We start from the raw sequence: 15,110 nt of genomic DNA on the forward strand, positions 1-15,110 counted from the left end.
GGGAACGGAAGCTCAGCAGATGAGATTAAAACCTTGTGGGATGGGCTGTCGTTGACGCCATCCAAGTTGGAGCGACTTTTGAAGAGAATTCCAAGGTTAGATCTTTGAAAGTGAAGACTGGAATCCACGTGAGAGAGACGAAGTTTCAGTGAGATTGATTGACTCAGCGTTACTGATGTCTGATGGGTTGTTGAGAAATCCGTAGACTTTGCCTTGGTCATATTTGCTATTTAATGTGCAATGTGGTATGTTCGACGATAGTTTGCCTGTTAATTCAAATGTACCTCATATTAATCCCAAATGTTAGAGTATAAGACAGATATTGCAAATTGTATCATCTTTCTGAACTTGTATAGTAGTTTATCTTTGCTTGTTCAATTCTCATGGAATCTTGTGGCTTTATTCACTGAGCAAGTGTCTTGAATGTCAAACTTTTTGCCTCCTTAAAACAAAACCTTATTGGTCCCTAACTGAATCTTACCAAAAACTTGGAGGTCTGGTCAAGGATCCTAAGAGAGTTCTAACTTTGTTGTATTTGTAGTTTATATTGGCCACAATTTTCCTTATGTTGATTTTGGTTTGATTTTTAAAGTTATAAAAAGTGAAATCTTGTCCTTTGGTCTTCTCGTTGGGGTCGTTCAGTAAATTCAGTTATTTTGGTTTGTTGGTTTCCACAGGGATAAGTTTTTGATCCGACAATCGTCAAGCACATTAATGGGCTTTGCTCTCTTATTGCTTCTAATCTGCAACTGTGCATTCCTACATGTCCTTCATCCCTCCCTCATTCCAATACACACCATGCTGAAATCAAATCTCATTGCACATATTCTTATTCTCACTCATCCTTTCCCATAACCCACTACTAACACACCCTTTAGTCTATTCTGCCTCCTACACTCTTTCAGTTTATTAAACCTAAGCTTGGCATTTGCTGCTTCTTGATTTGCTTCATCATGTCCTTTCCTGTTTCCAACCTTGTTAATGTGCTGCAGCATCCTTCACTTTGGTTTCTCATTTCTCAATAAAATAAATTTAAAATTAGTTTTATCCTTGCCTTTTTCACAACATTAAATTATGTGGCCATAATAAGCTGTTCATGTCATTAATAAGACACTGACAGATGCATAGTTTTGCAACTGAAGACAGCGACTAACTTTAAGAATTGAGAACAGCAAATATGTTCTTCACTGAATTGCCTCCCGATGGAGATTTGCAAGAATGAGAGGAACTGGAAAAGGGAAACCAGAGATTGCGAAAAAAGAAATATAATAAGAGAGAGGGAGGGAAAGAGAGAGAAAATAGCAGAGAGATATAGTGAAATTCCACCTTTTTAATTTTATTCTAGCATGTTCAGTTATTTCATTGAGCATTTTGATTTTACTTATTTAGTTTGATAATTACTTCATGACTCAGTCACAGAGGCAGCTGATGCTACTGCTTTGCTCTCCTATTGAAAATAGCGTGGGTGTGATTGCTAAATATTCCACCTGAGCAGATGAGTTACCCTGCATTTTAACATTGTTAATTAATCAAAAGGCATGCTGGATGAGTTATTATACCCTGTTTTGAATTTAAATTTGATTTACAACTATATACTTTTACATAATTAGTAAACAAATCGGAGAAAAAATGTTCATATATAATTTCTTAACACAACATAAAAAAGCATTTATTTTTGAAGAAATATATGTGAAGGATTAAGATTTTAGTGTAGAATATCAAAGCTCAAAAGAGTGGGATGGAAGACAAGCTTAATGAAGAAGTAGTGATTAGGTAACAGCGAGAGTGGAATGGGGGAGAAAATCAGTGGGAGAGATAGAGTTCCATAGTTTGGAGGTCCTGGAAAAAAATGAGTTACAGTAGGAGACTATGATGAATCTGCACTTTAACCTAAAGGGGTGAAGGGGTGTAGCAATGATTAAAAACAGGGACAAATTGCTCATCTTCAGCATTTATGCTATACACTATTATTGTACTAAAATGATCATGATAATTTGCAATTTTACAGATTTGCACCTTTACTGTATTAAACATGTTTCCTTGATGTTTTTAACTGTGCAAATCTTGTGCCCATCAAAGCCCCTCAGGGCTCATTTGCAGACCTACACTGTTCAGTTACTAATTCTGTTCCCGCACTCCCTGTAAGTTACATATAAAAAGAAATGGTCAAACTAATTCCCTCTATAATTTCAGAGCAGTGTCAGTGAGCAATTGGGAAGCAGAAGAGGGCACCAACTTCACTTACTGGCTGCAGGCTTCCAAGTGACTTCTTTTAACCCACTCCTTTACATTTTTACTCACTGACACTTGCAACTTACAAGGCTTGTATATTTCTTAACTTTTATAAAGCAGCCAAATAACCCCACTTAGGCATCACCTGCCCCTCGACAGCAGAGGGATAGAATCAGGAACTACTACAGGAGAGCTTACATTCTTGATGACGTGCATATAGCACTGAATGTGCCAATCAGCTTTGTTATTCTGCCCTAATTAGAACTATTGGTGAGGATTTGATCAAAATTTGATTTTCAATCCAAAAAGCAATCATTGTGTTGTATCAAAGAGTCATTCAAATATTTGTCCACTTTGCCTCTACATAATAGTGTGAAATGGGATTTTCTTCACTTACATTAAAATTAAATATATTTTGATATATATTTTGAACATAGGGGCTGATTTGTGGTTGAAACTCCATGTGGTCAATCTGATATTCCACTAATTTTGAAATTATTTACCACAGAGGGCAGTGGGTGCTCAGTTGAGTATATTCAAAACAGAGATTATAGTTTTTTGGAAACTAAGGGAGTCACGGGATGTGGGGATAGTATGACAAGGCAGAGTTGAAGTAGAAGATCAGCCATGATCGTATTGAATGATGGAGCAGGCTCAGAGGGCCAAATGACCAACTCCAGCTCCTATTTCTTATCTTCTAATTGTGCACTAGCAAACAAACTATTTTGCTTACTGAGAAAATGGTAATCACAAATAATCTTTTATGTTCAAGATTATTCTGTGGTGTAGAGCTGGCACTATGCAAATTTTACTCTTGAGCAAAGTGCCACATAACCCAAAAAAACCCAATATCTTCTTGTTCCACACAAAAATACTAAGAGTAATTTTAACCTTACCTGCCCCATACCTGTTAGCCACCTATTTTACATGTTGACTTTAATGGAACATAAAATTGGGCAGAGTGTAAAAGCGATGATGGACTCAAGACCTAGTCCTTTCCTGAGAAATAGATCAAGTTAAATTAGGTACTTTCCAGCCTTCTGAATCAACACTGAGTTCAGCAATTTTAGATCAAAACCTCTGCACCCCAATTTTTGGTAGGCAGCTGTTGGCGATGATTCTGCTAATCCCAATTGCACCTCCCCTGGACCCATTTTTTTTGTTTCTTTGCTTGTCATCTCCTTTTGCCTTGCACCATCATCCCTTTTGTCATTTAATTTCTGTTGCTTTCCACCCTATATCAGAGCTTTCATTTTTTTCTACACCTCCAACATTCCCTGCCTCTGTACTTGCTTAAAACCTGTTAAATCCCTTAACATTTTCCAGATCTGATGAGAGTTATTCAACATGAAGTGTTGGGCTGAATTTTCATTCCCATTTGCCAATCCCACCGTCTGGAAGAAATGTGAGTCAGGAACCCGTAAATGCCAACACCAGGACCCAGAGGCCGATTTTCGAGGATGTGGCCCATTGAGTGGCCACCTCCGGAAGCCCTGTTCAATTAAGGACGAAAAGCAAGCTCCTGAGGCCTGAAGGGAATAGGAGGTAATTGCAGCTGGGGGAGAGCGTCACATTCAATGAGTCCGCCACAGGGAGGTCGGCCCAATTCATTAGTTGGGCTTCAGCCTCAGTGAGCAGCCTGATTCCAAATGGCTCCTGACAAGTGCCTTTGATGGGCAATTTAATTGGCTACCCAACACTGGTGGCTGGTGTCATGACAATAGCTGATTATGTGTATGGACTTGAGTATTAGATGCCATGCAGTACTCGGATAAGATACTGTAAGGTACACTCTGTACTACATATGGGTCACCTGACTTGGGGTTGAAGGTCAAAGAGCACATGTTAGGGAGTTAGCCACCAAGGCAGGTTAAATGATGTTTTTCTTGCAGTTAAATCTATGTCTTTGAGTCTCGTTCTTTCAGCCTGAGACGTAACAGCTGGGTAGCCATAACCCCGACTACCCACCCTCCAATTCATCATCAAAGAAAATTGTCTAGAGACAGAACCTTGGCGGCAGACCGGCACACTGGTCAGTAACGGGAAATTGCGGAATTGCGGGCTTGCTCATCGCCAAGTGCAATTGAAAGTTCAGCCATCAGTTCTGTTCCTTTCTCCACAGGTGCTGCCTGATCTGCTGATTATACCCAGCACTTTCGGTTTTTAATCTTAGATTTCCGGCAGCATTTCCCTTTGGCATTAGGTTAAAACTGCCGCACTGTTACTTAGAAAGAGAGAAATGGGAATGAGGTAAGAGTAGTGTTGCCAACACTCCAGGATTGGCCTGGAGTCTCCAGGAATTGAAGATCAGTTCCAGGACATTGTTTTTTGCAACCCTGGAGAAAGACTTTTTTAAAGCATTTTCTTTGAACATCCTTAACCAGATATAAAAATATTGAAAATAGGGAAAGAAGGCTGTTTGGCTGACAGTCATGCATCATCCAATTGGTTAATGAGTCTCTTTGTTTTCCAGTTGGCATAGGAAGGCAGTGCCTCACAAGGGTGGATGTGTTGGCTGACTAATGGCTGGAGCATGGGAACAAGTGATGGGATGAAACCTCTAGGAATACACTTGGTCACAGTTAGCAACCCTAGGTATGATGTAAAAGGGGATGGAGGTTCAGCAGAAAAATTGGGGAACTTGTTTATAGATAAGGAGATGCTTTAATTTGTTTTATGGAAACGAACTTGCAGCAGGAGGGGGAGGATCCAGTTGTCGTGGTCCATGTAAGTACCAATAACATTGGCAGAACTAGGAAAGAGTTTCTGCAAAGTCCGTATAAGGAGTTGGGTACCAAATTAAGACTGAACCTCAAAGGTAATAATCTCTGGATTATTACCTGAGCCACGTGCAAACTGGCATAGGGCAAATAAGATAAGAGATAAATGCGTGGCTCAAAGACTGGTGTGGGAGAAGTGGGTTCTGGTTTGCAGGACACTGGCATCAGTACTGGGGAAAGTGGGGGCTGTACCGTTGGGACAGTTTACACCTGAACCGTACTGGAACAAGTGTCCTTGCAAATTGCATAACTAGGGAAGCAGAGGGGCCTTTAAACTAAACAAGAGAAGTGAGGGGTTAAGATAGCAATGCAAGGTGTAGAGTCAAGACAGGAGAGCAAAATAGTAATATGACAAATGAGGGTCAGAGAAGGGACAGAGAGAAAAAAAACCTAAGAACACATCAACAGTCAAGACTAGATGTTACAAAGGTAACAAAAAGACAAAACTGAAGGCTCACTATCTGAATGAGCTTAGCATTCATAACAAAGTAAATGAATTAATGGCCCACATTGGAGTAAATAAATATGATCTGATAGCAATTACAGAGACGTGGCTGCAAGATGACAAAGATTGGGTCCTTAATATTCAAGACATTCAAGAAGAATAGGAAGCTAGGTAAAGGTGGAGGGGCAGCACTGTTAATCAAAGAGGGCATTGATGCAATAGTTAGAGATGACCTTGGTTCAGGAGATCAGGATGCAGAATCAGTTTGGGTAGAGATGAGGAATAGTAGTGGGAAAAAAATCATGAGTGGGAGAAGTCTACAGGCCCCCTAACAGTAGCTATAATGTAGGACAAAGTATTCAAGAGAAAATATTGTGTGCTTGTGATATAGGGATGGCAATAATCATGGGTGATTTTAATCTACACATAAACTGGAAAAATCAGATTGGCAGTAGTATCCTGAATGAGGAGTTCTTAGAATGTTTTTGAGATAATTTTTTAGAGAAGCATTTTCTGGAACCAACCAGAGAGCAGATTATATTAGACTTGGTAGTGTGTAACGTGACAGGATTAATTAATGACCTCAGAGTAAAGGCACCCCGCTAGGTAGCAGCGACATCAATATGATTGAATATTACATCCAGTTTGAAAGGGAGAAGAATGGGTCTAAGACTAGTATCTTAAACTTAAATAAGAGCAACTATGTGGGAATGAAAACTGAGTTAGCTGAAGTGAACTGGGAAACTAGGCTAGATAATAGATCAACAGAGAAGCACTGGCAAACATTTTAGGGAATATTTCAGAGTATTCAGAATAGGTTTTCCCTATTATAAAGAAAAATTCAAAGGGAAGGACCCACTATCCATGGTTAACTAAAGAAGTTAAGGAAAGCATCAAACTTTAGGAAAAGGCATCCAACTCTGCAAAGATGAGTGGCAGGACAGATGTTTGGACAGAATATAAAGAACAGCAGAGAAAAAGGAAAGGAGTAAGTAAAGTGAGTGTTGGTCCTCTAGAGTGTGACAGTGGGGAGTTAATAAGGAAATGGTAGAAAAAATTAGCAAATATTTTGCTTCTGTGTTTACTATAGAAGATACAAAAAACATCCCAGTAAAAACTGCAAATCAAGAGGTGCAAGGGAGAGAGGAACTTGGTAAAATTGAAATCACTAGGGAAACAGTACTGAGCAAATTGATGGAGCTGCGGGCTGGCAAGTCTCCAGGTCCCAATGGATTATATCCTAGGGTCTTAAAAGAGGTGGCTAATGAGGTAGTCGATGCGCTGGTCTTAATTTTCCAAAATTCGCTAGATTCTGGAAAGGCTCCATCAGATTGGAAAGTAGCAAATATAACCCCTCTATTCAAGAAGGGAGGGAGGCAGAAAACAGGAAACTGTAGGCCAGTTAGCTTGATGTCTATCTTGGGGGAGTTGTTAGAATCGATCATTAAAGAGGTTATAGCTGGGTACTTAGAAGAGCTCCAGGCAATTGGAAAGAGTCAGCATGGTTTTGTGAAAGAAAAATCAAGTTTAACTAATTTATTGGAGTTTTTTGAAGGAGTAACATGTGCAGTGGATAAAGGGGAGCCTGTAGGTGTACTGCACTTGGATTTCCAGAAAGCTTTTGATAAGGTGTCACATCAAAGATTATTACAGAAAATAAAAACACATGGCGTAGGGGCTAACATATTAGCCTGGTTAGAAGATTAGCTGGCTGGCAGAAAGCAGAGAGTATGCATAAATGGGTCTTTTTCTGATTGGCAGGATGTGACGAATGGAGTCCCATAGGGATCTGTGCTGAGACCTCAATTTTTTTAATTAAGGAGGCTAATGGAATGCTATCCTTTATTACAAGAGGGATTGAACATAAAAGTAACAATGTTATGCTTCAGTTATACAGGGCATTGGTGAGACCGCACCTTGAATACCGTTTGCAGTTTTGGTCTCATTTAAAGAAGGGTGTAAATGCATTGGAGGTGGTTCAAAGGAAGTTTACTAGATTGATATCTAGAATGAGTGAGTTGTCTTATGAGGAAAGGTTGGACAGACTGGGCTTGTTTCCGCTGGAGTTTAGAAGAGGGAGGGGTGATTTGATTGAAGTGTACAAGATCCTGAACGGCCTTGACAAGGTGGACGTCGAAACGATGTTTCCTCTTGTGGGTGAGTCCAGAACTAGGGGGGCACTGTTTTAAAATTAAGGGTCGCCCTTTTTAGAACAGAGGTGAGGAGAATTTTTTTTTTTCTCTGAGGGTCGTGTAACTTTGGAACTCTCTGCCTCAGAAGGTGGTGGAGGTGGAGTCATTGAATATTTTTTAAGGCAGAGATAGACAGATTCTATTTCACCCCTCTCCTTGGATTCACCTAGTTCTGTCGAAGGGTCACGAGGACTCGAAACGTCAACTCTTTTCTTCTCCGCCGATGCTGCCGGACCTGCTGAGTTTTTCCAGGTAATTCTGTTTTTGTTTTTGTAGACAGATTCTTGTCAGGGAAGGGAATCAAAGGGTACTGGGGGTTAGATTGCAATGTGGAAATCGAAACACAAGAAGATCAGCCATGATCTTATTGAATGCTGGAGCAGGCTTGAGGGGCCGAATGGTCTACTCCTGCTCCCATTTCTTACGAATTTAACATTACATTATCGTGGAAATTAAGCTAATATGTAAAAACATATTAATACCTTCAACAAAAAGACTTGACTAGAATGTTTTGGGAAGCTGTGAGAGGTTGAGCCAGATGCGAATGACAGAAGTACCTTCAGTAATCAGCTGGAGGAGCTCCACCGCCTCCGTCCCTCCCTTCACTGCCTGCCCTGGGTCACTGAACTTTCGCTCAGCCTTCAACCGCCTGGTGGGCGGGGCCCCCCCCGCCCCCCGCCCCCCGCCCCCCGCCATCGGACTGGTTGCTGCTCCTGTCTATCAGTCGCCGTGACCCCCCCCCCCCCCTTACCACTGACCCGGAAGCCGAGGTGGGGTAGCGAGTCTCTGATTGGCCCCGAGCCGTCAGCCGTTGCCGTGGCGCTGTTGACATCACGTGGCCCCCGCCAAGGCGGCCAATGGCGAGCGGCTGTGGCCTGGCGCGCGCTGGGCGCTGAGCGACGCGGCTGTGAACTGGATGTGTGGCGGAGGATGTGAAGGGGAGAGAGGGAGAGCAGCCCTGGCGGCAGCAGGGTAAGGAACGGCGGGCGGGGGTAGAGAGAGAGAGAGAGAGACAGACAGACAGCGGTAACCGGGGTGGGCCTTGCTCCGGGAGAAGACAAAGCGGGACGGACGGGAGTGGAGGGGGGTGAGGGAGACAGGCCCGGCCGCTCTATCACTGGTTAAACTGGGCTCCAGCAACTTCCCCATCCCGGACATTACCCCGTCTTCCTCTCCGGAAGCTGCACCCCTTGCCCCGGGATTCTCCCCTTCTTCCCGCTCCCCTCCGGGCATCTCCCACCCCCCACCTCACCAGACATCTCTCTCTCTCTCTCTCTCCCCCCCCCCCCCCCCCCCCCAACCCCCTTCTCTGGGCAACTCGCCTTGTCCCCTCTCCTCTCTCTGGGCTGCTCCCCTCCCCCCCCCCCCTCTCAGGAATACTGTATCCACTGGTTGGAATGATTCTGCGTTAACTTAACCCAAGGATGTGTTGTTGCCACGGATCTCACTTCCTAGTTTGCTGTGTGTACCAACAAGCTTTTGGATGACTTGTATTCATTGCTGGGTTTATCTTATTTGCCTGTGAAGCTTGCCCAGGTCACAGCTTCGTGTGATGGACTGGTATTCTGAAACTATACTTGATTAGCAGTAGTATTCAGATCCATTTTCTTGATTAGGAGAGTGGCATCCCCTGTGTATGTTGTCCGAGTTCAGAAAGGCACCATAAGGTGATCCCAGCCATGAGGAGTTGTATGTATAATGTAGATAGGATCTCAATAGGAATTTGCGCCAGTCTTAAGAATAATGACCCATGTATATCTTTGTATGTTACCTAGCAACTTACAGCACAGCAAACTCTGCAAGATCAAGTGGTATGAAATGTTTGTATGTTATAATGATGAGACTGCAATCATTGTGTATCTATGTGATATTATTAAAACATAAGTTTTTGTTATGATTTGAGGTTTACTATCTTCAACACAATTGAGGGTTGGCATCTATTTATAGATAACAAACATCACATACTATTGATACTGTAATGGTAATGAACACCGACTTAGTAATTCTTCAAGTATTCCACATAGTATGTTGAGTTGTGTGGTGTCTTATCTTGGATCTCAACTATGAGAATGATCTAGGATGGTAGAAATGTAACCCGGGAAGTCACGATACTAACTGGGAAACATGGTAGCTTGTACTTGGTAGGTGAGGATATGCTATTATAAATGAGGTGTGAGTGCCTTACAGATGAGAGGAACTGTGATCTGAGTAGGCACCTAAGAATTAGCTGAGTTCAGGAGCATTTTGTAGCCAGGACTGACTTGACAGCATGATTTAAAGCTGGAATGACCGTGTGTCAACTTGGGAAAGGACGTGGTGTCAACCAGAAGAAGGAACAGCACGTTGATTGGGATGGCCAGAGATGTCACTGAATGTTTTGTCTGGGGTGAGAAGAGAACTTGCCTGTAGCCCTGTATGGTAGCTTGTGAGTTATTCGGCATTTTGTTGTAGAGATTTTCCAAATGTAGAACAAGGATTTTGCTGGTAGAACATTTTGATAGTCTCCCTTTACAGTCTGAACAAATGTTCAGAGCAAATTATGTTGCACCAGGATTGATCTTTTTGTCACCATTTCAAGATGTGGATCTTTGGAGTGAAAATTTGTATAAAATGGTACAAACTATTGTTTAAATATAATTTCGTAAGCCACTATCAGTCTAGCCAGTTTGGTCATGATGCTCTAATATGCATATAACTATTTGAGAGGTATGCAAACATTGCAGTAATAAAATGTTTATTAAAATAAAATGTTATGATTAGATCATAGATTGTAGTGGAATTTATGAACTTCTTAAAATTTACAGTTGCAGTAGTAAGTTTTTATGCAGAGGAATTAATTTATTGTATTAATTTATATTTTAAGCCAACAATACCCTGTTAAACGCATCAATTATTATTTTATAATAAGCTTGATTTAATAAGATGAACATTTCATGCAATCTAAAATATAAATAAAATTTTATATACAATTTGAGTAGTTACCTTTGCTAATGAAACATTCCTTGATGGGCTGTTTTTGTTTGTAGAATGTTATTTACTTTATGGAACACTGTTTCTTGACTTGCTTTGTTTGGATGTTAAATGAAATCTAGTTGTACACGTTAAATAAAAGGATAAAAGTGTATATTTTTTTACATTGACATTTTGTGTTTTTATATAATTGGACTTTGTTTGTTTACTGGAATTATCATTTTCATATTGAGCACCAAAATTTTTATGTTGAAGTGAGCAACAGAAACAGTCCAGAATATTGTGTGAATGGACCTGGATGTTTGCTTGTTCCAAGTAAAAACAGTTGTTAGTAAAAACATTTTATGAACATACTTCTGTATAATCCATAAAACATTGCTAGGAATAGTTAAATTTCCTAACCAAAGGGCAACCTCCATAAGAAGGGGTTTTCATGTCTGAGATCAGTCAGTCAACACTGAGAGGAGCTTTCTGTTTGTGCTGATGGGGAAGATTTTATTTTAAGTTGGTGTATGTTTTAATAAACCCTCTCTCAATCTACATTATTGGATAAATATACATACCATCATTGTCAACAGCAGCTATATGTGTTTCCATCCAAGGCAGTTTGTGCTGAAGTTTGGGGAACAGCTGTGGTGACGTAGCGAGCAAAGTTCAGAGAGGGAGAGGAGAGTGGAGTTGGTGACATTTGTGTTCTGGATTAAAAACTGTCGGGGTTGCTGGCGAGAGGGAAGCAGCGTGTCTTTGCCCGCTCCTGGTGGCCTTGGAAGATGGCATGTGTTTGAGAAGTCTGGAGTTGCCCGTGTATATCTTCCTGCGTTGCTGATTTCCTCGCGGCGAGAGGAGTCGAGGAGAAGGAGAAAGAGGAGAAGAAGAAGAAGAAGAAGAAGAAGAAGAAGAAGAAAAAGGGGAGTGAGAGAGTCGGGGGAGGGGGGGGGGGGGGAGCAAGAGAGAAAAAAAAAAATAACAGCCACTTTGTGAAGCTGGAAATATGAACCTTTGGCCGCTGAGACCCCGCACGAACAGGCCGTGCCCATGGTGAGGAGGAAGAAGACAGTCTCGGCTGCCGAGGACCGCCAGAATGGGTAGGAGAAGCAGGGAAAGCCGTCTCCCTAGCTTGGCGGAGCGTGGGGAGGTTTCGGCAGCTCCCGGCCGACATGTCGCGGCTTTGGAGTGAAGCTCAAGGGGAAGGAGGAAGACATTAACACTGCCGCAAACTCCGGCTCTTTCAAGCCCAGCAAAACCACCACCCCCCCCCCCCCCCCCCACCCCACCACCACCTAAGAGTCGACAAAAAAAAACCCTCATCCCCTCCCCTCCCCCACCCCCACTCCCCCCCCCCCCCCCCCCCAACGGGCTGGTCCAGGGACCCAGCTTCAGGACCCCCCACCCGCGACCCGCGACCCGGCCGAGAAGAAGCGGATTTTCAGCGGGTGGTTGCGGGACAGCGATCGGGGGGGGGGGGGGGGGGGGGGAATCAGGAGAAAAACAACGGCGGCCATGTTGGAAAAAAATGTTTACAGCTGCAAGTTGTGAGGGTTCAGAAATGTGGAAATAAATATGCTTTTTAAGATGTGTTTGACTGATTTTTGCCCTGTTTTGTGTCCCCCAGAATGACGGCGAAATGTGTGGATGGGGGCAGCGATGAAGGGCTGAGGAGATTGTGTAAACGGTCTGGGGAAGAGGAGAGTGCTGAAGGAGATGGGGAGAGTGAAGAAGGAGGCAGCAGCTCTCAACACAACACAAAGAGAGAAGATCCAACAGCAATTGCCACAAGCCCAGACCAACACCATTTCTTAAGATCTAGTGTCAGGCCTCCCAGCAAGAGGTTAAGGAAAGATTCATCTACTTCGAATGGCTCCAGTGGCTTCCAGAACAATAAAGGAAAAGGTAAAATGATGGCTCTTGCTATTAAGGTTTGGCAGCATCAAACACATTACACTCCTGTGTGGGTGAAACAGGTATGTGCCTGGCTGTTTCAAACAATTCCCTTGCTTTTATATAATATTCCAAAGATTTTTTTAAAGATTGAAAGTAGTTTTCAGTAGATATTAATTCATACAATATGTGTGAATATGTGATCAGCAGTTATTGTAACCTTCCCTTAGCTCACTGCCTTGCACTGGAAGCCACGTAAGGCATAACATTTAATCCTTTTCACTGGGACAGCTATATTCTAGTTTATGGGTATATTTTAATTCCCAACAATATAATCCACATGTATATATATTCTTTATAGTTGAAGTTTACAAAGTAGTGCATCACAGCACATCGCTTGCTTTTCTAGTGAACAGTGGACCAAATCTAAAGTGTAATGTGAGCAAGAGGCTGACCTATGAACAGTAGACACCAGGACACTGGTGACACTCACTGTAATTTTTATTTGACCTACTGTTCCATAGTGGTGATTTTTCACATTATTTCCACTCAGAACAGTGTCACAAATCTGGATGCCATTCGCAAGTGTAGTCTTGAAGTGCTTACTGTATCCTACCCTGAGCTAATGAATCAAAGGATATTACACATAAGTAATGGAAATTATTTTACTGTATTTTGTTAACAAAACTGTTCATTGTAATACTATAGCTTTTACTTTTTTCATTACCATATTCATTTCGTACGCAAGACAATTTTTACCATCCAAGGCATCTTTTAACTTTTAAAAGGTATAAAAATTGATTATGCAGAGTAACAAATGGCTGCAAGTAAATCATAAGGATTTTCTACACAGCACAGAAGGCTATATGACACATTGTGCTGGCTTTCTAAAGGAGCAAGTCACCTGGTGCCACTTCTCTGCAAATTTTTCCATTTTAGATAATGATTCAATTCCCTTTTGAAAGCCTCAATTGACCCTGCCTCCACCACACTCTCAGGTAGGGCATTCCAGATCCTAACCATTCGCTGCATGAAAAAGCTTTTCCTCATGAAGCCAATGCTTCTTTTGCTAATTACCTGGAATTTGTGCCCTGTTGTTCTTGATCCTTCCATCAATGGGAACAGTTTCTCCCTATTTACTTTGTCCAGAACCCTCATGAATTTGAACACCTCTATCAAATCTCCTCTCAACCTTCTCCAAGGAAAACAGTCCCAACTTCTCTAGCCTATCTATGTAACTGAAGTTCCTCACCCCTGGAATCATTCTCGTGAATCTTTTCTGCACCCTCTCTAATGCCTTCAAACCTTCCTAAATTGTGGTGCCCAGAACTGGACACAAGATTCCAGCTGAGGGTGAACCAGTGTTTTATATAGGTTTAATGCATCTTCTTTGCTTTTGTACTCTATGCCCCTGTTGATAAAATTTAGAATATTGTATGCTTTATTAACCACTCACTCAACCTGTCCTGCCAATTAAATTTCATCTGCCGCTTGTCCACCCATTCCACCAACCTGTATACAGTTCAAGCCTTTTTTTCTCAGATCCGTGAAATTATTCACATGTAATTTACTTTCTAATTGACTGCTGACCATCGGCTAAACTGTCCGTAGTAATCTTTCATCAAACGCACAAGTTATTCAGATATAGTTTATTAAGTTGATTTCCATATTACTTCATTTGCAACTTCAGGGATTTATATGCTGTAGTGTAGAATATCACAGCTAATTTGGGATTTAATTTAAGAACAATTGTTTCTTGTTCTGAAATGAATTGCAATATAACTCAAGTGTAGCAACTTGTCATTCCAAATAGAACAATGCTTAGCCGTTTAACTGAAGAGGAAGTGAGTTTATACAGCAGCCTTAAGTGATGGGTTGAGTTGTTGCATTGTCTTCATTTATCAGAGTTTGAACACCTGAAGCATCCCAAGACGATTATTTACAATTTCATTGTTTTTGCTGAAGTTTACTTTCTTCAGGGTGTTTCAGGATACTGCATTGGATCCTCATCAACTGTGTTGAATATTAATGCACCCAATGAGAATCCAAAGTAGTGAATACAGAGCAGTAGTAACTGCTGAAGACGGGAAGGACTTGCCTGATTGCCTATTTTTTCCAGAGTGATCATCTATATTATCTTACTCAACTTCACAGTGATTATATAACATAAATTACTGCCTTGCAATTGCTTACTTGTATTCATTCATTTTACATCATTCACATCATGGAATAGTTGTAGTTCTAAAGCACATCGCTTTTTAGAGAAACATGAATTTGATAAAATAGCTTAAAAGTAAGTTGAGTGTTGGAAATAGGGACAATTAACTCAATTGCCAATGTTTTACATATTCAAGTATTTCAGGTATTAGTTATTCTGTTCTGTGATTTAGAAGACCACTGATTTAATGATGGTTCTTTTCTGGAGACTAGATTGACTTGGCGATCATGCACTTTTGAAGTTGAATTGACAAAACAACAAAGGGACAAACATTAATGTGTAGTAGAGATTTGAAGAATAAAAAGCAACTTGTGACTTATAGCAAGGTAAACCAAACTTCTCCTGTGAAATCAATCATTCATCCTCTGAGAAATGTCAGCACTTTGATTGGCAAT

The 15,110-nt window shown here is 41.4% G+C and overlaps 1 protein-coding gene across 2 annotated transcripts in view; it reads left to right on the forward strand.

Annotated features, from left to right (window-relative positions):
• Nucleotides 1–8,487: 8,487 nt before the first annotated feature.
• Nucleotides 8,488–15,110, forward strand: part of cramp1 (cramped chromatin regulator homolog 1) — a 53,507-nt gene continuing 46,884 nt past the window's right edge. Inside the window, exons 1-2 of one of the 2 annotated variants that reach the window (XM_041206215.1) lie at nt 8,488–8,621; nt 12,232–12,509. In XM_041206215.1, coding sequence (XP_041062149.1) covers nt 8,566–8,621; nt 12,232–12,509 — 334 coding nt within the window. In that variant the 5' untranslated portion in view covers nt 8,488–8,565. Of the gene's footprint in view, nt 8,622–11,584; nt 11,705–12,231; nt 12,510–15,110 lie in introns of those variants that run through there. The other variant, XM_041206216.1, reaches the window with a different exon arrangement.

Source organism: Carcharodon carcharias, chromosome 15, assembly GCF_017639515.1.
Source record: "Carcharodon carcharias isolate sCarCar2 chromosome 15, sCarCar2.pri, whole genome shotgun sequence".
NCBI lineage: Eukaryota > Metazoa > Chordata > Chondrichthyes > Lamniformes > Lamnidae > Carcharodon > Carcharodon carcharias.